The sequence below is a fragment of the Hemiscyllium ocellatum genome, chromosome 44 (genome assembly GCF_020745735.1).
Source record: "Hemiscyllium ocellatum isolate sHemOce1 chromosome 44, sHemOce1.pat.X.cur, whole genome shotgun sequence".
Lineage (NCBI taxonomy): Eukaryota > Metazoa > Chordata > Chondrichthyes > Orectolobiformes > Hemiscylliidae > Hemiscyllium > Hemiscyllium ocellatum.
Genome location: NC_083444.1, coordinates 10,510,087 through 10,535,242, shown reverse-complemented (window position 1 = coordinate 10,535,242; position 25,156 = coordinate 10,510,087). Strand labels below are relative to the sequence as shown.

General features: G+C 52.2%; 2 protein-coding genes across 3 annotated transcripts in view; one reads left to right on the top strand and one right to left on the bottom strand.

The window, feature by feature from the left end:
• chrnb1 (cholinergic receptor, nicotinic, beta 1 (muscle)) overlaps positions 1–16,974 on the top strand; it is a 58,414-nt gene extending 41,440 nt beyond the window's left edge. The window contains exons 5-11 of one of the 2 annotated variants that reach the window (XM_060854590.1): positions 90–198; positions 1,761–1,884; positions 3,198–3,389; positions 4,246–4,469; positions 7,165–7,319; positions 11,781–11,934; positions 12,937–16,974. In XM_060854590.1, coding sequence (XP_060710573.1) covers positions 90–198; positions 1,761–1,884; positions 3,198–3,389; positions 4,246–4,469; positions 7,165–7,319; positions 11,781–11,934; positions 12,937–13,086 — 1,108 coding nt within the window. In that variant the 3' untranslated portion in view covers positions 13,087–16,974. Of the gene's footprint in view, positions 1–89; positions 199–1,733; positions 1,885–3,197; positions 3,390–4,245; positions 4,470–7,164; positions 7,320–11,780; positions 11,935–12,936 lie in introns of both variants that reach the window. The other variant, XM_060854589.1, reaches the window with a different exon arrangement.
• Positions 16,975–20,713: 3,739 nt separating this feature from the next.
• plod3 (procollagen-lysine, 2-oxoglutarate 5-dioxygenase 3) overlaps positions 20,714–25,156 on the bottom strand; it is a 141,355-nt gene continuing 136,912 nt past the window's right edge. The window contains exon 19 of the mRNA XM_060854588.1: positions 20,714–23,739. Coding sequence (XP_060710571.1) covers positions 23,584–23,739 — 156 coding nt within the window. The 3' untranslated portion in view covers positions 20,714–23,583. The remainder of the gene's footprint in view (positions 23,740–25,156) is intronic.

Genomic DNA, 25,156 nt, shown 5'->3' with positions numbered 1-25,156 from the left:
TTGTCCAGACTTCTGCTGTGTTTCCTCCTCTCTCCTGCCCGTTCACCGTATTACTCAGCAGCTTCCTGGTTTTCTCTATCTCATTACAGCAATGATGGTAATTTCGAAGTGGCACTGCTAGTTAATGTGTTGGTACAGCACACTGGCGTGGTCAGCTGGCTCCCCCCTGCCATCTACCGAAGCTCCTGTGCCATCAGGGTAAGTTACCCCTCCCTCCTTCCCACTCCCGGCCGGTTCTGTGTCCGCGCATTCGCCATCCCAGGAACACGGGATTCGAAATTCCCCTGGAATTGAGATGCGGGGCACACGGGGTCAGACAGTTCTCCGTCCAGGCCATGGGTTTGTGTATAAGGAGCATGAGAGCTAGGCCCAGTGCATTGGCCCTGCCCCCTCCCCTCTACCTCACATCCCACCCCCTCCCTCCAGTCCCCTCCCCGTCTCACCCCAGTCCCACTCGATCCCCCAGTCCCTTCACCCCACCCCCACACCCTCTACCCAGTCCCCTCACCCCCCCTCCCAGTCCCCTCACCCCCTCCACCCCCCTCCCCAGTCCCACTCTACCCCCCAGTCCCCTCACTCCCTCCAGTCCCCCTCAACCCCCCTCCCAGTCCCACTCCCCTCTTCCTCACATCATACCCCACCCCCTCCCCCTCCCAGTCCCCCTCACCCCTTCCATCCCTCCCCCAGTCCCCCTCACCCCCTCCCCCTCCCAGTCCCCCTCACCCCTTCCCACTCCCTGCCCCCCTCACCCCCCAACCCCTCCCAGTCCCCCTCAGCCCCTCCATCCCTCTCCCAGTCCCCCTCACTCCATCCCCCTCCCAGTCCCCCTCACCCCCTCCATCCCTCTCCCAGTCCTCCTCACCCCCTCCCCCTCCCTATCCCCCTCACCCCCTCCAACCTCATCCGTCCCCCTCCCACTTCCCTTCTTTTCCCACATGCCCCCCCCTCCCAGTCCGTCTGCACCTCCCCCTCCCCCTCCCCGTCAGCCCCACCCTGACCCCTATCTCCTGACGGGGATGACTCGGGGGCTGCTGCTGCTGTGGGGAGTGTTTAGGGAGAAAGGTCATCGTTCACCTCGCAGGTGTCATGGCGGGCGGGGTGGGTGGGCAAACCCTCTTCCCAGTGGGGGGTAGGGGGCGGTGGGAGACCGTTCAAAGCCTGGCCCTGGGGTGGGGGTGGGGGGAGGGGAGGGGGCGGTGGGAGACCGTTCATAGCCTGGCCCTGGGGTGGGGGCGGTGGGAGACCGTTCATAGCCTGGCCCTGGGGTGGGGGTGGGGGGAGGGGAGGGGGCGGTGGGAGACCGTTCATAGCCTGGCCCTGGGGTGGGGGTGGGGGGAGGGGAGGGGGCGGTGGGAGACCGTTCATAGCCTGGCCCTGGGGTGGGGGTGGGGGGAGGGGAGGGGGCGGTGGGAGACCGTTCATAGCCTGGCCCTGGGGTGGGGGTGGGGGGAGGGGAGGGGGCGGTGGGAGACCGTTCATAGCCTGGCCCTGGGGTGGGGGTGCCCCTTGCACCCATCCAGTCCGCAACAGTCATGGGGGTGAGGGGGGGAGCGTGAGACGCAGTGGGAGAGCACAACAGGAGTGAGAGGGCTGAATGGACCGCAGCGTGCGGACAGCTCTTGCGATGTAAAGGCAGGGCCCAAGTCTCCTGCTAGCCCACGGGGTCCTGTTCAGAGTCAGGGCTGGCCTCAGTTTGCCTGTTGCGTGTTTTCTCTCCCAAACTCCTGTTGTAGGTCAAGTACTTCCCCTTTGACTGGCAGAACTGCACCATGGTTTTCAAATCTTACACGTACGATGCCTCGGAGGTGACCCTGGAGCACTCCCTGGACAACTCGGGGAGGTACGAGATCAGAGAGGTGATCATCGACAAGAACGCCTTCACTGGTACGTCCTCACAAGGAGGGAAGGCTCACTCCTTCATTCCTGCCCTCCCCCCCCCCCTCTCCAACACCCATCTACCCCAACCCCCCCTCGCAACTATTCATGCTCGCCCCCATCCTTCCTCTCCCATTTAGCCCCCACATCCAAGCCCTGCATGCCCCTGACCCTGCTCCAGCATTCCCCCTCCTCCTCACCTCTCAAACCCCCTGAACCCCATCTGATGCCACCGCTGGGGAGAGTGCTGAGGGGGGCGTGCTCTGGGTTGCAATTGGATATCTATAACATGTTTCTTTTCCTTTGTCTCTATGTTTCTGTGTCCCTGTGTGTACATGGGTTTGTGTGGGGGTGTGTCCCTGTGTGTACGTGGGTTTGTGTGGGGGTGTGTCCCTGTGTGTATATGGGTCTGTGTGGGGGGTGTCCCTGTGTGTATATGGGTTTGTGTGGGGGTGTGTCCCTGTGTGTATATGGGTCTGTGTGGGGGGTGTCCCTGTGTGTACGTGGGTCTGTGTGGGGGGTGTCCCTGTGTGTATATGGGTTTGTGTGGGGTGTGTCCCTGTGTGTACATGGGTCTGTGTGGGGGGGTGTCCCTGTGTGTACGTGGGTTTGTGTGGGGGTGTGTCCCTGTGTGTATATGGGTTTGTGGGGGGTGTGTCCCTGTGTGTATGTGGGTTTGTGGGGGGTGTGTCCCTGTGTGTATATGGGTTTGTGTGGGGTGTGTCCCTGTGTGTACATGGGTCTGTGTGGGGGTGTGTCCCTGTGTATATATGGGTTTGTGTGGGGTGTGTCCCTGTGTGTATATGGGTTTGTGTGGGGTGTGTCCCTGTGTGTATATGGGTCTGTGTGGGGGGTGTGTCCCTGTGTGTATGTGGGTCTGTGTGGGGTGTGTCCCTGTGTGTATATGGGTTTGTGTGGGGTGTGTCCCTGTGTGTATGTGGGTTTGTGTGGGGGGTGTGTCCCTGTGTGTATGTGGGTCTGTGTGGGGTGTGTCCCTGTGTGTATGTGGGTTTGTGTGGGGGTGTGTCCCTGTGTGTATATGGGTCTGTGTGGGGTGTGTCCCTGTGTGTATGTGGGTTTGTGTGGGGTGTGTCCCTGTGTGTATGTGGGTTTGTGTGGGGGTGTGTCCCTGTGTATATATGGGTTTGTGTGGGGTGTGTCCCTGTGTGTATATGGGTCTGTGTGGGGTGTGTCCCTGTGTGTATATGGGTTTGTGTGGGGTGTGTCCCTGTGTGTATATGGGTCTGTGTGGGGTGTGTCCCTGTGTGTATATGGGTCTGTGTGGGGTGTGTTCCTGTTTGTATGTGGCTGAATCCCAACAGAGAACGGCGAGTGGCAAATCCAGCACAAACCCTCACGCAAGAACGTGCTGAGTCACGACCCAAGCTATGAGGACATCACCTTTTACCTCATCATCCAGCGCAAGCCCCTCTTCTACATCGTGAACATCATCATTCCCTGTGTCCTCATCAGTATTTTAGCCATCTTGGTGTTCTACCTCCCTCCTGATGCAGGTAACGAACCCCTTTCCCCACCCACCCACCCCTCAGGTCTGGCATGAGGTCCATCTGTCAGGATAATGGGCTCAGTCTTGGGGGCAGGACAATAATGATGTGAATCTTAGGAGATAGAGAGAGAGGGGAAGTTATAGAGTTGTTGAACATACGGAGACCCTTTGGTCCATTACAGAGGTGATCAAGCATCTGCCAGTGCTAATCCTATCTTCTAGCACCTGACCTGCATGTCAGAGCCGTTAGGAGACTCCTCTGGAGCAGGTGAGACTTGAACCTGGGCCTCCTAGCTTAGAGGACACTACAACTGTGCCCCTTGATCCTAGCCTCTACCCTTGTATGCTATGGTTCTTCAAGTGAACACCTAAACACTTCTTTAAAGGTTAGCGGTTCTTTGAGCAGATTTGTAGCTCAGATGTAGGGTAGCTCGCTGAGCTGGAAGGTGTGTTTTCAGACATTTCGTCACCATGACGAGGTGACACCATCAGCGAGAGTCTCTGGTGAATGGAGGTTTCTGCCTCTTCCCAGCCACGCAGGCAGCGAGTTCCAGATTCTCGTCACCTTCCTCGAATCCCCTCCCGGCAGGGCTCGTGGCTGAAACATCGACTCTCCTCCCCCTCGGACGCTGCCTGTGCTTTTCCAGCACCGCGGTCTTCGGCGTTGATCTGCAGCGCTCACTTTCTCCAAACCGTTCCTCCTGGCTATTGACCCGCCCCCCCCTACTCAGGGGAGACTGTGCAGGTTGGAGAGTGGGAGAGTACGGAGCAGGTCTTTGTGAGGGAAGGAAGGAGATGGGGGGTTGGGCGGGATTTGAGAGCAGTGTGAATCAGGGACTGTGACCCTCCCTTCCTCCCTCCAGGTGAGAAGATGACGCTCTCAATCTCCGTCCTGCTGGCCCTCACTGTCTTCCTGCTGTTGCTGGCTGACAAGGTCCCAGAGACCTCATTGGGGGTCCCCATCATCGTCAACTACCTGATGTTCACCATGATTCTCGTCACCTTCTCGGTCATCCTCAGTGTGGTGGTCTTAAACCTTCATCACCGTTCCCCAACCACACACGCCATGCCCCACTGGGTCAGACAGGTACCCGTACACACTCTTCTTCACTTCACTCGGGGGGGTTGTGGGCATCGCTGGCTGGGGTCAGCACTAACTGCCAATCCCTGGTTGGCCTGGAGGACGGGGTGGTGAGCTGTTGACGTCTACGTGCTGCAGGTTGACCCATGATGCTCTTAGAATCGCACAATCCCGACAGAGTGGGAACAGGCCCGACACACTGACCCTCGGCAGGGTAACCCATCCAGACCCATACTGTCCTATATTTACCCCTGACTGATGCACCTAACCTGAACACTGTGGGGCAATTTAGCACGGCCAATCCACCCCAACCTGCACATCCCTGGGCACTATGGGGCAATTTATCACGGCCAATCCACCCCAACCTGCACATCCCTGGGCACTATGGGGTAATTTATCACGGCCAATCCACCCCAACCTGCACATCCCTGAACACTGTGGGGCAATTTAGCATGGTCAATCCACCCTAACCTGCACATCCCTGGGCACTATGGGGCAATTTAGCACGGCCAATCCACCCCAACCCGCACATCCCTGGGCACTATGGGGCAATTTAGCACGGCCAATCCACCCTAACCCGCACATCCCTGGGCACTATGGGGCAATTTAGCACGGCCAATCCACCCTAACCCGCACATCCCTGGGCACTATGGGGCAATTTAGCACGGCCAATCCACCCTAACCCGCACATCCCTGGGCACTATGGGGCAATTTAGCACGGCCAATCCACCCTAACCCGCACATCCCTGGGCACTATGGGGCAATTTAGCACGGCCAATTCACCCTAACCTGCACATCCCTGGGCACTATGGGACAATTTAGCATGGCCAATTCACCTGACCCGCGCATCTTTGGACTGTGGGAGGAAACCGGAGCACCCAGAGGAAACCCACGCAGACACGGGGAGAACGTGCAAACTCCACACAGTCAGTCGCCTGAGGGTGGAATCGAACCCAGGTCCCTGACGCCGTGAGGCAGCAGTGCTAACGGTGCCGCCCCGAGTGGGGGAGGGAGGGGGGTCCAGGAATTTGACCTAGCAACAGTGAAGGGACTGTGATATATTTACAAAGTCAGGATGGTGAGTGGCTCGGAAGGAGATCTTGCAGGTTGTGGTGTTCCCCTGGATCTGCCTGCCCTTGTCCTTTCGGACAGGAGGTGGCTGTGGGTTTGGAAGGTCCTGCGTAATGATCTGGGGTGAATTTCTGCAGCGTATCCTGTAGACAGTAGACACAGCTGTTACTGAGCCTTTATTGGTGGAGGGAGTGGGTGCCTCACAAGCCTGCAGCAGGGTATTTCTGCACGTTCTCTCTCTCTCTCTCTCTGTCACACTGTCTCTCCCTCTCTCATCCTCCCTCTTTCTCCCCCGCTCTCCTCCCCCAGCACTCTGTCACCCTCATCCTTCCTCTAGCTTTCTCCGTCTCCTTCCTTCACTCGTTCGTTCTTTTTAACTGTTTCTGACCCTGTACCTCTCAGTTTCTCTCCTTCATTCTCTTATTTTCTCTTTCAGTTCCTCTCTTGTTCTCTATCTCTGTCAACTCTTTTATTTCCTCGTGCAAAAATACACTCTCTCTCTCTCTCTCTCTGTCTCACTCACTCCACCTCCCCTCCCTTTTCTGTTTGATCTCTCTGGAGGTCTGGAGTGACTGAATGATTTCCTTTCATCCTTCAACACCCTCGCTCTCACCATCTGAAGCAGTGTGTTTCTGATTAATAGAGGGGAGACACACACACACACACACACACACACACACACACACACGGCAGAGATGAACAAAGACACAGACAGATGGAGAGATACAGGCAGAGAGAGACACACAGAGTGTGAGAGAGGAGAGAGAGAGACCTGGACTTAGGAACTTGTTTTATGATTTGGAGATGGCGATGTTGGACTGGGGTGGACAAAGTACCAAATCCCACAACACCAGGTTATAGTCCAACAGGTTTATTTGGGAGCACTAGCTTTCGGAGCTCTGCTCCTTTATTGGGTGGTTGTGATGAAGGAGCGTCGCTCCGAAAGCTAGCGCTTCCAATTCTACCTGTTGGACTATAACCTGGCGTTGTGTGATTTGGAACTTATTTTAGTCACTAACAGCGTGAGCAGTAGATCTGTTGTTCCACTTGCTCTGTCCTGGAGTACTGACCGCCAATCTATAATATCCTCCCTTATCCCTAGTGGGCGGCACGGTGGCACAGTGGTTAGCACTGCTGCCTCACAGCGCCAGGAACCCAGGTTCAATTCCCACCTCAGGCGACTGTCTGTGTGGAGTTTGCACGTTCTCCCCGTGTCTGCGTGGGTTTCCTCCGGGTGCTCCGGTTTCCTCCCACAGTCACAAAGATGTGCGGGTCAGGGTGAATTGGCCGTGCTAAATTGCCTGTGGTGTTAGGTAAGGGGTAAATGTAGGTTGGTTGCGCTTCAGCGGGTCAGTATGGACTTGTTGGGCCGAAGGGCCTGTTTCCACACTGTAAGTAATCTAATCTAATCTATCCAAATTCTCTGCTTCCCTTAAGATGCTCCTTACTGTTGACATTTTTGGCCAAGCCTGTGACCCTTGACCTCGCCTTCTGTGGCTCATTGTCAACTTCTGTTCGATAGTCACTCCTGGGATGTTTTATGATGTTAAAGGTGCCACACAGACGCAGATTGTAACAATAGAGATGTGTGGTGTGACTCTTTCTGTATCTCTTGCTCCCTCCCCTTCAGATTTTCATCCAAGTGTTACCCAAGTACCTGAGGATCCAGAGGCCTAAAGTGGAGGCCTCAGAGAGTGAGAAACGTGTGGCTCTGAGCCGTGTCACCGACGAATACTTCATCCGAAAACCTGCCATGGACTTGAACAACCTGAAGGCGAACATGAGGTACCCTCTGCACAATCATGGTGGACCCCCATGTACCCGCTCTCGTTCTCTCGCCCTTTTCTGTCACACTCTCGTGTACTTACCTTGGTTAGCCTTGAGCTCAGCTGTGAGGGCTCTACCTGGGGGGGGGAGAAAAATGACCCACAGATCATTTCGAGTTGGTCATCAAGAAGGCGTTTGTTCACCAATCCCCGACCTGAACTGGGCTTCAATCCCCAACTCCTTGCAGCACAGAAATAGGCCGATCGGCCCATCAAGTGCATGCCGAGCCTCTGACGCAATCTCATTCCCTCCCCTTTTCCGCAGGTTTATTGTCTGTCCTATTTCCTTTAAAAATCCTGGGTCGTCTCCATCTCCGTACCCCCACCCCTCCTCCACGTGGAGAGTGAATTCCAGGTCGGCGTAACGTTACTGCATGTTTTAAGCCAGTCCTGCTCCCTGCACATGGAGATTCCGATCTGGAGTATCTCTGAGCTCGGTGAACAGATACACTGACCCTGAGGTTATCTCTGAGTAAGGCTGTTCAACTCCTGACAGAACCATTGAGTATACGGCACGGAAACAGACCCTTCGGTCCGACCCGTCCATGCCGACCAGATATCCCAACCCAATCTAGTCCCATTTGTCAGCACTTGCCCATGTCCCTCTAAACCCTTCCTATTCGTGTCCCCATCCAGATGCCTTTTAAATGGTGTAATGGTACCAGCCTCCACCACACTGGCATGCTGCCTCACAGCACCAGGGACCCACATTCACCCAGTGTCTGCGAGAGTTTCCTCTGGGTGCTCTGGTTTCCTCCCGCAGTCCAACATTGTGCAGGTTAGGGTGGATTGGCCATGCTAAATTGTCTCATAGTGCCCAGGGATGTGCAGGTTAGGGAGGATTGGCCATGCTAAATTACCCATAGTGCTCAGAGATGTGCAGGTTAGGGTGGATTGGCTGTGCTAAATTACCCATAGTGCCCAGGGATGTGCAGGTTAGGGGGGGATTGGCCATGCTAAATTACCCATAGTGCCCAGGGATGTGCAGGTTAGGGGGGGATTGACCATGCTAAATTACCCATAGTGCCCAGGGATGTGCAGGTTAGGGAGGATTGGCCATGCTAAATTACCCATAGTGCTCAGGGATGTGCAGGTTAGGGGGGATTGGCCGTGCTAAATTACCCATAGTGCCCAGGGATATACAGGTTAGGGTGGATTGGCCATGCTAAATTACCCATAGTGCTCAGGGATGTGCAAGTTAGGGTGGATTGGCCGTGCTAAATTACCCATAGTACCCAGGGATGTGCAGGTTAGGTGCATTATTCAAGGTTAAATAAAGGATAATAAGGTTGGGGAATGGGTCTGGGTGGGTTACGTTTTGGAATGTCAATGTGGACTGGTTGGGCCAATTTGTCCTGACCTACACAGTCCTGCTCCCTGCACATGGAGATTCCGATCTGGAGTATCTCTGAGCTCGGTGAACAGATACACTGACCCTGAGGTTATCTCTGAGTAAGGCTGTTCAACTCCTGACAGAACCATTGAGTATACGGCACGGAAACAGACCCTTCGGTCCGACCCGTCCATGCCGACCAGATATCCCAACCCAATCTAGTCCCATTTGTCAGCACTTGCCCATGTCCCTCTAAACCCTTCCTATTCGTGTCCCCATCCAGATGCCTTTTAAATGGTGTAATGGTACCAGCCTCCACCACACCGGCGTGCTGCCTCACAGCACTTTGGACTGTGGAAGGAAACTGGAGTACCTGGAGTAACACCCACACAAACACGGGGAGAATGTGCAAACTCCACACAGTAGCTCGAAGCTGGAATCGAACCTGGGTCCTGGGTGCTGTGAGGCAGCAGTGCTAACCACTGAACCTGGTGGAAGAACGCCTCATCTTCTGCCTCGGACCCTCCAACCATGCGGAATTAATGTGGACTTCACCAGTTTCCTCATCTCCCCTCCCCCCACCTTATCCCAGTTCCAAGCTTCCAGCTCGACACCACCCTCATGACCTGTCCATCATCCTTCCCGCCCATCCACTCCACCCTCCTCTCCGACCTGTCACCCATCACCCCTCACCTCCATCCACCCATCACACTCTCAGTTACCTTCCCCCTAGAGCCACCCCCCTCCCATTTATCTCTCTACCCCCTTGGCCCACAAGCCTCATTCCTGATGAAGGGCTTATGCCCAAAACGTTGATTCTCCTGCCCCTCGGATGCTGCCTGACCTGCTGCGCTTTTCCAGCACCACGCTCTCTCAACTCTGATCTCCAGCATCTGCAGTCCTTACCTCCTCCTTGTTGAAATAAATGCAGTGTAATTTATCAGTCTGACCACGTTCCTACCTGCCCTGACTGTTTTGACTTGCGCCTTTACCCAACTATACCCATCTCAGATTGATCTCTTTCCTCACTATCTCCCTGGGTCCCACCCCCCCACCTTACTAGCTTAAATCCCCCTGAGCAGCTCTAGCAAATTTCCCTGCCAGTATATTAGTCCCCTTCCAATTTAGGTGCAATCTGTCCTTCTTGTACAGGTCAATTCTACCCCAGAAGAGATTCTAGTGATCCAAAAATGGGAATCCTTCTCCCATACACCAGCTCCTCAGCCATGCATTCATCTGCTCTATTCTCCTATTCCTGCCCTCACTAGCTCGTAGCACTGAGCGTAATCCAGATATTACTATCCTTTTAGATTAGATTAGACTTACAGTGTGGAAACAGGCCCTTCGGCCCAACAAGTTCACACCAACCCGCCGAAGCGCAACCCACCCATACCCCTACATTTACCCCTTACCTAACACTACAGGCAATTTAGCACGGCCAATTCACCTGACCCGCACATCTTTGGACTGTGGGAGGAAACCGGAGCACCCGGAGGAAACCCACGCAGACACAGGGAGAACGTGCAAACTCCACACAGTCACCTGAGGCGGGAATTGAACCCGGGTCTCAGGTGCTGTGAGGCAGCAGTGCTAACCACTGTGCCACCGTGCTGCCCCTTGAGGACCTCCTTTTCAAATTCCTGCCTAACTTCCTCCAGAATCTCATCCTTTTCCCTTCCCATGGCGTTGGTTCCGGTGTGTTCAACAACCTCCCGACGGTCCCTCTCCTCTTTGAGAACATTCTGCGCTCTCTCTGAGAGATCCTGAATCCTGGCACTAGAGAGACAACACACCATTCTGATTTCTCGCCATTGGCCACAAAAATGTTTGTCTGTACCTCTGATTATAGTGTCCCCTATCACAATCGATCGCTTGGAACCCGACCTACCCCTCATTACATTAGAGCCAACCAGAAACTTGGCTGTTTGCGCTACATTCCCCTCTGAGAGTCCATCACCCCTTATACTTGCCAAAACAGCATACTTGTTGGAGATGGGGATAGCCCCAGGAGATATCTGCACTACCTGTCTCCCTCTCCTACCTTTCCTGGTGGTAACCCATCTGCCTGACTGCGTCTGCGATTTTTTTTCTCCCTTCCTCTAACTGCCATGCATCACACCCCTTAGCTCCTGTAAATTCCTCATTACCACTCACTGCCACTCGAAATGGTCCATGCAATCTGATAGGATTCGCAACCAAACACACTTACTGCAGACATCATCATCAGTAACACGGAAATTCTCCCTCATCTTCGACATCTAGGGTCTTGTTTAGTACAGGGAATTGAGGATTACAGGGAGAAGGCAGAAGAATACTTGTTGGAGATGGGGATAGCCCCAGGAGATATCTGCACTCCCTGTCTCCCTCTCCTACCTTTCCTGGTGGTAACCCATCTGCCTGACCGCGTCTGCGATTTGTTCTCCCTTCCTCTAACTGCCATGCATCACACCCCTTAGCTCCTGTAAATTCCTCATTGCTGCTCCAAATGGTCCATGCGATCTGATAGGATTCGCAACCAAACACACTTACTGCAGACATAATCATCAGTAACATGGAAATTCTCCCTCATCTTCGACACATAGGGTCTTGTTTAGTACAGGGAATTGAGGATTACAGGGAGAAGGCAGAAGAATGGGTTTGAGAAACATGTCAGCCATAACTGAATAGTGCAGCAGACTCAATAGCCTAATTCTGCTCTCATAATCTTATGATCAAATGTTTTTTTATCCATTGGGTCCGAGAAATGATGTCTAATTTCTGTTGGGAAGTTGATGACCCAGCTGGGATTCTGCCCATTATTTGCCCTGAACCCCATCCCCTATCCCTCCATCCCAACCCCATGAAGATGGTGTAACCCAGCATTCCCCAAACCTTTCCCCATGTGACCCTATTTGGAGGCTAGAAGATTGTTGTGACCCCCTCCCCCCATTCAGAGGTATCAGAGGGATGGGTGGGAAGGTGCTGTCAGGGTGTGGGGGTATCGCGGTTATTACACAGCCAGGGCTCCATGACCACCATCGCAACCTGACTGGTCACCAACACCACTCTTGGGAAACCCTGGCATCAACTGTTCTTCCCTCCCCACAGAGTGGATTTGCCCCCAAGCCACCTGTTTCCTGAGATAAACAGATACATAAACGGCCTTGTTCCCCAAATGGTATTGCCCCCAGATCTGAAAGGAGCTGTGGACGCCATCAAATACATCGCCAAGGAGCTACAGGGGCAAGAGGAATATGACAAGGTGAGTGGGCAGGCGTGCGAGGGTGGTGCCTGGGGAGTAACCGACATGGGGGCAGAAGGGCTGGTAGAGATAAAGCAAACTCCGTTACCCAACCACCACCTCCTGCACCGCACTAAGGCTTGGCCTCCCTCCTTTTAGTTGGGGACCCATTCATCCATCTGTCACAACAGCTTGAAAGGTGGGCGGGTTCGTTGGACCGGGCATTATCGGTGTGTACATGGAGCGAGGGACAGCAGCGAGGAGTTTGGGGGTTGCACCCGACCCTCCTGGCAGATCCCATCGCCCATTGTCGAAAAGTTGGCGCTGGGGTTTATGAGGGTGGACGGGACTTACAATATATTTTGTGTAGATCTCTCCTCTGGCAGTGTAGTACGCCCTCAGTGGTGCATCAGGCGTTGGGAGTCTTTGAAGCAGGGACTGTAACACTGCGACAGAGAACATTCTGACCAGGGAAGGACACACAGTGCTGCTTAAACAAAACGATGGATAAATTTAACCAGTGGCGGGCATTCTGGGCTGATTGGCACAGATTCGGGTGTGCCAGAGGGATTAGGCCGGGCTAGACTGACCTGCAGTCACCATCAGGAGTAGGAGAGGCCCTGATGAAGGGCTTATGTCCATAATGTCGGCTCTCCCGCTGCCTGACCTGCTGCGCTTTTCCAGCACCACACTCCCGAATCAGGACTGACAGAGCAGGCTGCTGTGATGATACTCTGCCACTGACACACCCCGTCCAGCCCCTTACCTCACCGCAGCCTTTGATTAAAAAGTGGTGCATGGGCGCGGCCTGAGGGCTTTTCCGCTCAATGTCGCTACCGTTTCCTTCACGTCACTTTCGCTGTCCCCTCACGTCTCTCGTTCAGGGACACAGAAGCAACAATTGAAGCAACGCTCCCCAAAACCTCCCCCACGGAAGCGGAAGAGGCCTACTCAGGTGTAAGCCGGAAATGAAGCCTGCCGTTTTCTTGCTTTAGCTGTGACCTTTCTCCTTGTCTTTCACAGCTGAAGGAGGACTGGCAGTACGTGGCTATGGTCGTGGACCGGCTGTTCCTATGGGTCTTCGTCACCTTCACCTCACTGGGAACGCTCGCCATCTTCCTAGATGCCAGCTACAATGTTCCTCCTGTCGATCCCTTCGACCCCTTGGCGTAATGCCGACCCCTGGCAGTTCTATTCCCCCCCACCATTTGAGTAAAAGCGTCTTCCCTCCCCAATCCACCCCATTCTCCAGTCTCTGGTGTGAACGCAACGCGCTGGGCAACAGTTTCGTTAGAAAACTGTCTCCTTTTTCCAATTTTGTACAAGAAATGTTTAGCCTTCCCGCTCTCACTTCTAGGCCAGGGAGTTAAATCTCTCTCTCTCTCTCTGTTCCCAGCTGGATCCTTCACCCCCTCCACAGTGTAGTCCAGCTACTGAAGCTAGGTCAGGATCTCTCTGTAGGAAACCTGAAACCCTTTGCTTCGCATTGTGAGGTTATTCTCTTGAGCAAGAAGCATGAAAAACAAACAGTATTATCTAAACAGGGAACAACTGTAGGATTCCAAGACACAGAGGCACTTGGGCGTTCTGGGACGTGAGTCACAATTTGCTAATAATAGTGCAGAATGCTAATGGGATGTAATTATTTAATGAGAGGAATCGAATGAAAAGTAAGCTCTGAAGTCACGCTGGACTCGAAACGTTAACTTTTGTTACCCTCTCCACAAATGCTGCCAGACTTGCTGAGTTTGTCTGGAATTCACTGTTAGATTAGATTCCTGACCGTGTGGAAACAGGCCCACCGACTCTCCGAAGAGTAACCCACCCAGACCCATTTCCCTCTGACTAACGCACCTAACACTCTGGGCAATGTAGCACGGCCAGTTCACCCGGACCTGCACATCTTTGGATGGAAACCGGAGCACCCCCCACACGGACAGTCACCCGAGGCAGGAATCGAACCTGGGACCCTGGTGCTGTGAGGCAGCAATGCTAACCACTGAGCCACCACGTTTCTTTCAGAGTTCCAGCATCCGCTATGTTTTGCCTTAATAAAAGTAGGAATGCTATGCTCCAGTTGCACAGGACATTGGTGAGACCACATACCTATACAAGGTATTCGCCAAAAACGGATACCCGCACAACTTCATCAACAGATGCCTAAGAGACAGACCACGGAACGAGGACATGCCACAACCAAAAGGACTAGCCACACTACCATACATCAGGAGCGTTTCAGAACTGACAGCCAGACTACTGCGACCCTTAGGACTCATAACGGCACACAAACCAACAGCCATGCTCAGACAACAACTTACTAGAACAAAGGAGCCAATACCCAACATGAGCAAAACTAATGTAGTTTACAAAATACCATGCAAGGACTGCACAAAACACTATATAGGACAAACAGGAAGACAACTAACAATCCGCATACATGAACACCAACTAGCCACGAAATGACACGACCAGCTATCCCTAGTAGCCACACACTCAGACAACAAGCAACATGAATTCGACTGGGAAAACACTACTATCATAGGGCAAGCCAGACAGAGAACAGCCAGGGAATTCCTAGAGGCATGGCATTCATCCACAAACTCCATCAACAGACACATCGACCTGGACCCAATATACCAACCACTACAGCGGACAGCTGAAACTGACACCCGGAAGCGGCAAGGACAGACCACTATAAATACCGGAAGAAACATCAAAGAAGCGCTTCGCAGGAGGCTCCAGAGCACTGATGATGTCTCCTAGCCAGGGGACGAAACGTTTTGCAACAAAAACTTCCAGCTCGGCGAACAGAACCACAACACATACTGTACAGTTCCGACTTCCTTATTTAAAGGAAAGATTGGAGGTGTTTCAGGGACATTTCCCCACTTGGCTCCTGGAAGTCTATGAGAACAGATTGGACCGGCTGGGATTGTTTCCGCTGGTTGTTTGGAAGACTGAGGGGCTGGCTTGAATTTAATGATCCTGAATTGGCTTGACAAAGTAGAGGTTGGAAAAGTATTCCCCTGTTAAGGGTGAGCCGCAAAACTAGCGAGAACAGCTTTAAAATTTCAGGCCATCCGTGAACGTCAGAGTCTGTACATGGTACACACTGTTGCCACTGCACATCTATGGTGGAGAGAGTGACTGTCGGAGGTTGTGGATGAGTTGCCAGTCAAACAAACTGCTTTGTAATGGTATTGGGTTTCGTGTTGTTAGAGCTGCACTCATAGAGTCAGAGAGATGTGCAGAACGGGGTTACTTTCTGACCTTGTAGACTGTGAAGGAGTAAAAATGGCCTTTGCAGTGATATGTACTTAGAGTCATAGAGATGTACAGCACGGAAACAGACCCTTCGGCCCAACCCGTCCATGCCGACCAGATATCCCAACCCAATCTAGTCCCACCTGCCAGCACCCGGCCCATATCCCTCCAAACCCTTCCTATTCATATACCCATCCAGATGCCTCTTAAATGTTGCAATTGTACCAGCCTCCACCACTTCCTCTGGCAGCTCATTCCATACACGTACCACCCTCTGTGTGAAAAAGTTGCCCCTTAGGTCTCTTTTATATCTTTCCCCTCTCACCCTAAACTTATGCCCTCTAGTTCTGGATTGCCCGACCCCAGGGAAAAGACTTTGCCTATTTATCCTATCCATGCCCCTCATAATTTTGTAAACCTCTACAAGGTCACCCCTCACAGCCTCCCCATGTGGGAAAGTGGGGAGTATTCCATCACACTCCTGACTTATACCCTGTAGATGGCAGATAGGCTTTGGAGAGTTATGAGTTACTTGCTGCAGGATTCCTAACCTCTAACTTGCTCTTGTAGCCACTGTATTGTTATGGGGTGCAGTTATTTATAGTGAGGTCTGCAGATGCTGGAGATCAGAGCTGAAAATGTGTTGCTGGTTAAAGCACAGCAGGTTAGGCAGCATCCAAGGAGCAGGAAATTCGACGTTTCGGGCCAGAGCCCTTCATCAGGACTTCATAGTGATAGTTGGAGATTCAGCGATGGTAATGCCATTGAATGACGAGGAAAAAAGGTGACATTAGTTTTTGTTGGAGATGGTCATTGTCTGGTAGTTATGTGGGGGCTGCCTTTTCCCACTCTAAGTGTTGTCCGGGATCTGGACATGGAATACTTCAGTGGCGGAGGAGTTGCAAATGGAACTCAACGCTGTGTAACCCATCAGTGAACTATGCCATTCTAACGTTGTGATGGAGGGAAAGTGATTGATGAAGCATAGAATATAGAAATGTACAGCACAGAACAGGCCCTTTGGCCACGATGTTGTGCCGAGGGTTAATCCTAATGTAAATTAAAATAACTTAACCTATGTGCCCCTCAACTCACTGCTATCCATGTGCATGTCCAGCAATCGCTTAAATGTCCCTAATGACTGCTTCCACCACCACCGCTGGCAACACGTTCCATACATTCACAACTCTCTGCATAAAGAACCTACTTCTAACGTCCCCTCTATACCTTTCTCTAATTTCTTCAAACTATGACCCCTCGTACCAGTCAATCCTGCCCTGGGGAAAAGTCTCTGGCTATTGACTCTATCCTTTCCTCTCATTATACCTCGATCAGGCCTCCTCTCTTCCTCCTTGTCTCCAGAGAGAAAAGTCTGAGTTTATTCAACCTCTCTTCATAAGGCAAGCCCTCCCAGTCCAGGCAGCATCCTGGGAAACCTCCTTTACCCCCTCTCCAAAGCCTCTGTATCTTTCCTATAGTCGGGCGACCAGAACTGGACACAATATTCCAAGCATCTGAAGGTGGCTGGCCTAGGATACTACCTGGATGACCTTAGGGCTTTTATGGCATAGTGGTAGTATACGTACCTCTGAGCTAGGAGGTCTGGGTCAAGTCTCGGCTGTTCCATGTTGCATCGTAATATCTCTGACCAGGATGATTTAGCGAGTCTCTACCCTGAAGGTCTTGTAGGTGAGATAATTAACCTCCAACAATCATACCCATCTTCATTTGTCATGATTTGGAGTAGCGCCGGTGTTGGACTGGGGTGGACAAAGTTAAAAATCACACACCACCAGGTTAGAGTCCAACAGCTTTAATTGGAAGCACTAGCTTTCGGAGCGGTGCTCCTTCATCCTCTGAAAGCTAGTGTGCTTCCGATGAAACCTGTTGGACTCTAACCTGGTGGTGTGTGATTTTTACCTTCATTTGTATTAGCGGTCAACTCCAAACAGCAGGCAGCTTATTCCCATTTCCACTGAATTCACTAACAATGAACACATTCTTAAGCTGCTTAGTACAGAGGCAGGCCAGAGATACGATTGCTCCTGTCTTAACCCAAGCCACCGCCCTCCATATCAGTAAGGTCAAAGTGGGCAAACTTAAAGGTACCTATAATGACAGTACTGTCACTTCACAGAAGGCCTCTTGTAGGTTTGTTGGCTCTCGAAATGTGCTATTCTTTACCTTCTCTGCACATTCTTCCTTTTCAATTCATTTAATTCCCCCTGGCAATCCCCACCTGAACCAGCCTCCATCGTACTGCCAGACAACACTTCACCATTGCTACATGATAAAGGTCCAGCTCATGTTACCCCCTGCCACCTCTGCCAATCCCCATAAACCCGTTGCCTGCCTGGTTCTCAAACGTTGCACCAATGGCAGCAATTTCCCAATCTGATTTTGAATACCCTAATCAAACCTCTTCTTGACCCTGTCTCCTCCAAGAACGATCAGAACCACCCCAATTTGTTTATTTAAGTGACGGACACTGGAACGAGTGCGTACCCACGTCCACCAGACACGGGTAGGTGTTGACTGCAGATGTCTCCATCCCTGGGTTCCGGACCTCAGCAACAATGGCGAGTGCGACCGACCCACGCCTCCCCCCTCCCCAAACCAATATCTGACCAAGGCAGGAAGGCTATAACTCTGCAGAAGAAATGTTCCAAGACCTGGAAATAAAATCCGGAGAAGATAATCATGAATGAGAATGGACAATTATGTTTCAAGTATGTCGTGTTTACTGGAGATTCTAGTCATAGTTTGGAATCGTGCGTTGTGTGTTTTTGGTTTGAATGCAACTCATTAGGACCCCCACCTCCCCTTCCCCCATTGTGTGATTTTTTTTAAAAACAACAAGAAATACTTTGTTATCAAAGTCAGTTAATCATTGTTTATTAAATTAAACTAATTTCCTTTCATTAGGGGGTGGATCTCATGATTTTTTTTATTGAACAGGCAAGTCCCTGGTGCTGTCTCAGCCTCTAATGGCATGACAGGAGGTGACCACCGCAGGGTGGGCGCTTGTTGAAGGAAGGTTCAGCCATTATTACAGATCGGGCTTCTAGCTAGTCCAGGAAATGAGAGAGAGCAAATTTAGGATGGGGAGAAATGAGATGGGATATCAGGAAGAGATGTGGAAGCATCAAAATTAAGGGGTTCGATAAGCTGCAAAGGAATTCGGTTGGCTGCATAACCCTGTGGGAACCCTGAGGCAAAGGGAGACATTATGAACATACATGTTCTCCACCTCTTAGACTCCATCCTATTCATGTTTATTTCACGTTGGATCTCGTACACAGCACAGATCAATCCAGCTTATATTGAACCAAGCTTGCAGAGACGGCATTTCTTCTAACAAGAAATAGGAACAGCATATGGCCATTCAGCCCCTCTAGTCCTCTCCATCGTTCATTGGCTGATCTTTTACCTCAACACCATTTTATATTATGCATCTTCCTTAATGGCTCCCTTTAGTTTGGATCCTATTGCATCCTCAGTGAGCCCCAGTGTGAACAAACACTGAATAACCCACTCACTTACCCTGGTGGGAGTCATTTGCAGGATTAATATCGTCAAAGATACATCCACCCAGCTCAGTGACATGGTGCGTTAGAGTTTCCGGTGTCCCACTGATGTCGAGGTACTGTAGTGGCAAAAGCAGTGTGGGTCTCAGGGAATCTGGCCGACAGGGTAAACGGGTTTCCCCTTTAAGTGGTGGAAGTGGCCAGTTCCACCTTCTGCACGCTGTCAGAACAAACCCAGGTCGTTTCACTGATCCCTGCCTCAGAGTGACCATTCCCAGCCGCACCCTCCAAAAGATCACCAAGGGGGCCTTCCGTTAATCCCACGTGATTAAGTAAAATGCAACCAGTCGCAAGGTGGGGAATGTAGCCCCCCAACTTTCACCATAGTAAGATCGCACAATCCACAACAAACAGGCTTATCAATGCAGTTGGTAGATACGCACTCACCTCGGGGACACAATGGGTCACTGTGGGTTTGTGGAGACAAGATCCACTGCCTGCGCCACTGGCGTTTGGACATGTAGCTCACCTTGTTTGTCACAGGGGGTTAGATACAGCCTCTCTTGAACTCAAGGAGACAAGAGGCGTCGACCGACCAGGTCACCATGACAGATTCCTGGTGGTATTAGAGGGAGTTCTGTCAGGCTTCGCACCGATGTCTATATATGTATCCATGAATGATCATCCAGGGTTAAAATATTTTGTTAGCGCTGTGTGTGGGAGATTGTTGTGTGCAAGTCGATGGTCATGATTCCTGCATTTCAAAAGTGACACTTCAAGATCAAGACTTCAAAGGCTACAAAGCATTCTGGGTTTCCTGAAGTGATGCTATATAAATGCAAAGCTTCCATTCACGATAGGATGGGGGGGTTGACTGCCAAGGGAGTTACAGAAGTGACTCGGAGTGCAATAATCTAACAACAGGCACAGAGAGAATAAAGAGCATATAATATAAGGCATCTTTTCCATAACATTTAAAAAATACATATAAAATTTACAAAAACGACACTTCTGGGTGCGTAAGACACCCTCAGTCACTCCTGTAACCTCCAAAGGTTCACATGTGGGGTTTTTTAAAAAACCCCTCTCAGTAGCTCTGGATGCTGGAGGCTGGTAATCCTCGAGGGCTGGGGTAGGCCAGGTGGAAGAGGAAGGGTCTCTCAAGGGGGGCAGGGTGGTGGTGAGGGGTATGGTGCAGCCACTCTGCATCCAAAGAAGCCCCCACTCAAGCGCAAAGTGACCTCTCCTCCAGATGGCATCCAAGATTTGACCCATCCGCCCGGCAACAATTTAGGCTCGAGAGCAGATGAGTCTCCCAGTCAGGTCATCACTTCCTCATGGAATTACAGGGGGGGGGGTTAGATACAGCCTCTCTTGAACTCAAGGAGACAAGAGGCGTTGACCGACCAGCCCTTCTCCCGTAGGCCCGAGCCTCCCCATCGAAGCTGAATCCCTCGGTCACTCTCAACATCATCATGGCACGTGCTTTTGTCTTCCTCAGGCTATTTCCATTCCTGGATCGAAGAGAGGTGGTGGTTGGGGGGGGGGGGGGGGGGGGGGGGGGGGCAACAGTAGAGGCGAAGGCAGAGGCACGGGCTTCAGAAACCCTCTAGAGTTTCCTCAGACTCCACCCAAGAATCCGAGAGGCCTTTGTCTTATCGATCCTCTGGTTCCCTTTCACAAAGAACACAGGGATTTGACCCAAAAGGCCGTGGGAGGTGGTGGAAGAGCACTGGTGGGGAGGGGGGGTAGTTGGAGTGAAGACACCTCAGTAAAAAGAGAAAGGGAAAAGCGATAAGGTGAGGGAGAAGCTTGCAATAAATAAGATTAGGTCTTCAGCCTTCGGTGCCCAGCTTCCAACCCGCACTTACTTTCTCCTGGGCTGGGTTGATCACCCTCACATACACAACTGACATGAAACAAGGTATACCAAGTCTTAAAATGAACGGTCTAGAACATTCTGATGAGTGCAGCCCTTATCCAGCTTGTGGGAATTGAGGAACAGAAAGTATCGAATCAATGTTTTTATTAAAAATATATTCATTCCTGAGATGTGGGCTACATTGGCTGGGCCAACATTTATTGCTCACCCCTAAGTCTCCTGGATACGGTGGTAGTGATCTGCCCTCTTGAACCTCTGTAGTCTGCCTGGTATAGGGACATTCAAAGTGCTGTGAGGGAGGGAGCTTCAGGGTATTGTCCCAGCAACACTGAAGGGATGCTGGAGGGGAACTTGCAGGTGGTGGAGTCCCCACCTATCAGCTGCTGTTGTCCTAGCTGGTAGAGGTCATGAGTTGGAAGGTGCTATCAGAGGAACCTTGAGGGGCTCACACAGCTCACTTGTAGGTGGTGGACAGTCCCCCCACTGAGCCAATGTTGGAAAGAGTGCTGGATGGGCTACAGTCAAGCGTAGCTGCTTTGTCCTGGACGGTGTACTTGCAAAATAGTAGGTCAGGCTGAAGAGCACGGGCTGATTCACTAATCGTCCCACACTCCAAACAATCCTCTCTGCCCTCAAACCTTACTATTACCATCACACCTGAGACCTATCCTTTTCTGTTGGCTGCAGGTGCAATGGGACAAAACATTTGCCCTCTAGTTTTTTCTTTAGTACATTTAACCTATTCTTTACCTAATCAACCTGTTCAGAGATGCTACTAGACACCACTGGAGCAAGTGTGACCTGAAGCCAGGCCTCCTGATCCAGGGGTAGGGATACTACTACTGTGTTACAAGAGGGCCCCGGTGGTCTACAGCACCTGCTATTCTCAGGCGGTCTCCCATCCAAATGATAATCTGCCGTCTATGTTCCCAAATCTGTGCCTCTGTGCATAAGCATTAGATGATCCTGGACTGACAGGTGAAGTGGTGGCTGCTGGGAAACTGCTTGAAAGATCGAGGACAAACTGAGGAGATGGAGACGGAGCCATTCGGCCCCTCAAGCATGATGGCCGTGGCTGATCAGTGTGTTAGCTCCATCCACCTGCCTGGATCCCTAACCCTTACCCAACCAGAATCTGTCGATCTCACAGTGTCGAGCTTTCAGGGGGTGTGGGGGGGAGTTGTTGTAGGAGGTGTGTGTGGGTTTGTGGGAAGGGAGGGGGAAACGGATTTGCAGATCTCCACTCCTCTGTCTGAAAATGTCCCTGAATGGCTTGATTTAAACTTGGGGGGAGGAGGGTCATGCCCCCCCCCCCCACACCACAACCTGACTGAACTCTCCCTACGCCCCTCTGCAGGAGAAGATCATTTTTGTTTTGTATTAAACCAAAATGGAAAATGACAAGGTGGTCACTGATAGGCTGAGGCTGGGTCATCTGATCGTGGGGAATTGACGTTATAGATTAGATTACTTACAGTGTGGAAACAGGCCCTTCGGCCCAACAAGTCCACACCGACCCGCCGAAGCGCAACCCACCCATACCCCCTACCTAACACTACAGGCAATTTAGCATGGCCAATTCGCACATCTTTGGACTGTGGGAGGAAACCGGAGCACACCCATGCAGACACAGGGAGAACGTGCAAACTCCACACAGTCAGTCGCCTGAGGCGGGAATTGAACCCGGGTCTCTGGCGCTGTGAGGCTGCAGTGCTAACCACTGTGCCACCATGCCGCCCACGGTAATACGAGAGCACCCGGGATAGAAGAGGGGGAAACGATCTCGGAATGAACTGAACCTGTAAGTCAGAGATCCCAGGTTATGGCTCAGGGAAACAGGCGCAGATTCAGATCCTGCCAAGATGAATTTAACCTGTTAAAATCCTGGAATCAAAATCCAGTCTCTGATGGTGACCACCGATTGTTGTAGAAACGAGACTGGTTTTCTTTAAGAGGAAGAAATCTGACATTCTTAGCCGGTCTGGCCTACACGTGGTTCCAGGCCCACAACAACGTGGTAGACTCTTAACGATTCTCTGAAATGTCCGAGCGAGCATCTCACTTCAAGGGTAATTGAGGGATGGGCAATAAAAGCTGACCCTTCCCCATTGATGGCCACACCCTGTGGAAGAGAATGGGAAAACCCTCGTGTTGGGAAGGAGTTACACGGTTACAAGCTGCTGGTTCACTTTTCAAACGTCTGAACTGAGGCGACATGAGCTTCGAAGTTGCCAAATGCTGGCCTCGCCAAATCTCATGAAAGAATGGTTTTTTAGGAGCAGCCTACATCTGATAGACAGTCTCACTGAGACACCTGTACAAGGCTAAATGAGCTTGATAGCTCTATATGGGTAGGCCTCTCGCCCAGGGCAGGGGAGGTGGGTGGTGGATGCCTAGGCCCGAGGAGGACAGTGTCAGAACTGAGATGGGGCGGGATTTTTTTCACTCAGCGAGTACGTTCGAGACTGAGATTTTCTTTTTAAAAAGTCATTAAGGGAAACGAGGGATCTTCGGGTTGAGGTAGTAGATCAGCCATACTCTTGATGATTTAATGGAGAAGGATTGGAGGGGGTGAAGTAGCATTCTCCTGCTCCAGTTTCCTAAAGGATCAGGCAGCTGCAACGTGGGGCCATCAGTTTATCCAACGCTTGGTGTCCAGAGTCCTTGTCCTTCTTATTGGGCTCAGAGGTTGAAGTTGACGATTGCCAATGGGTGGAGTGGGTCCCTCAGGCGATCTACGGTGGTGACACCACCAGGGGTGAAGGGCAACAGGTCCCACAGAGAAGGCTAACGAGGAAGGGGGCTTTGGTTGGGAGTTTTGAGAAGTGCGCTTCGAGTGGGTGGAGGGGCGGGTGGCCACTGGAAGGCAGTTTCTGGTCAGGTTGCTCTTCATTGTCAAGTGAGGTGTCATCGCGTCAGGGAGTGGCTTCGGAAAAGGCCTCTGTTCAAGTCATCAGCCTCCGCCAGTCCAATCACTCGTCCCTCCCTCCGACCCCGTCAAGGGTCCACAAAGGAAACCATGATGTAGCGAGTCCCCCGGGTGGTGGGCAGGCCCTCGTGGAAGTGGGTGAGTCGGCCGGGGTGCATGAGGGACCATCCCTTACGGGGAGCCTCGATCGAGCAGTTGTACCTCAGGAACCTGCAACCTCCACCCTGCAGAGAATACAACAACGTGAGAGGATTTTCAGAAACAGCCCATCAGCCTGGGACTTCGAGCACAGGGCTCAGCCTAATGGTAATCCCCGACGCCGCCACCACCACCCCACCTCGTCCCACACCTCCAAATGAGGCAACTGCAATGTCATGTCAACCAATGACCTCCTGTCATCGGCCTACACCTTCACACAGAGTGGAATCCAAGTGATCACTCTCACCCAGGCGTGGCTCCATGGCGCAGACTCACTCACAAACAAAGACGAGGGAGGCGGTGAGGAGGACATCGAGCGAGAGGGTGAGGAGGGACAAGTGAGAGGGTGAGGAGGAATCGTGAAGAAGGGAAGGAGGGACTGAGTGAGAGAGTGAGGAGTGTCTGAGAGAGGGGGGGAATCGAGTGAGGGGGGAATCGAGTGAGGGAAAAATCGAGTGGGGGGAAATCGAGTGAGGGGGAAATCAAGTGAGGGGGAAATCGGGTGGGGGGGAAATCGAGTAAGGGGGGAAATCGAGTGATGGGGAGAAATCGAGTGAGAGAGTGAGGGGAAATCGAGTGAGGGGGAAATTGAGCAAGGGGGAAATCGAGTGAGGGGGGAATCGAGTGGGGGGAAAAATCGAGTGGGGGACGTCGAGTGAGAGAGTAAGGGGGAAATCGAGTGGGGGAAATCGAGTGACAGAGTGAAGGGGGAATTGAGTGAGGGGGAAATCGAGTGGGGGGAAATCGAGTGACAGAGTGAGGGGCAATCGAGTGAGGGGGAAATCGAGTGAGAGAGTAAGGGGGGAATTGTGTGAGAGGGGAAATCGAGTGAGGGGGAAATCGAGTGAGGGGGAAATCGGGTGAGGGGGAAATCAAGTGAGGGGGAAATCGAGTGAGGGGAAAATCGAGTGAGAGAGTGAGGGGAAATCGAGTGAGAGGGGAAATCGAGTGAGGGGGAAATCGAGTGAGGGGAGAAATCGAGTGAGGGGAGAATCGAGTGAGAGAGTGAGGGGAAATCGAGTGAGAGGGGAAATTGAGTGAGGGGGGAATCGAGTGAAGGGGAAATCGAGTGGGGGGGAAATCAAGTGAGAGAGTGAGGGGAAATCGAGTGAGGGGGAATCGAGTGAGGGGGGAATCGAGTGAGGGGGAATCGAGTGAGGGGGAATCGAGTGAGAGAGTAAGGGGGGAATTGAGTGAGAGGGGAAATTGAGTGAGGGGAGAAATTGAGTGGGGGGAATCGAGTGAGGGGAGAAATCGAGTGGGGGGAAATCGAGTGAGGGGGGAAATCGAGTGAGGGGGAATCGAGTGAGGGGGAAATCGAGTGAGGGGGGAAATTGAGTGAGGGGGGAAATTGAGTGAGGGGGGAAATTGAGTGAGGTGGGAATCGAGTGAGAGAGTAAGGGGGGAATTGAGTGAGAGGGGAAATCGAGTGAAGGGGGAAAT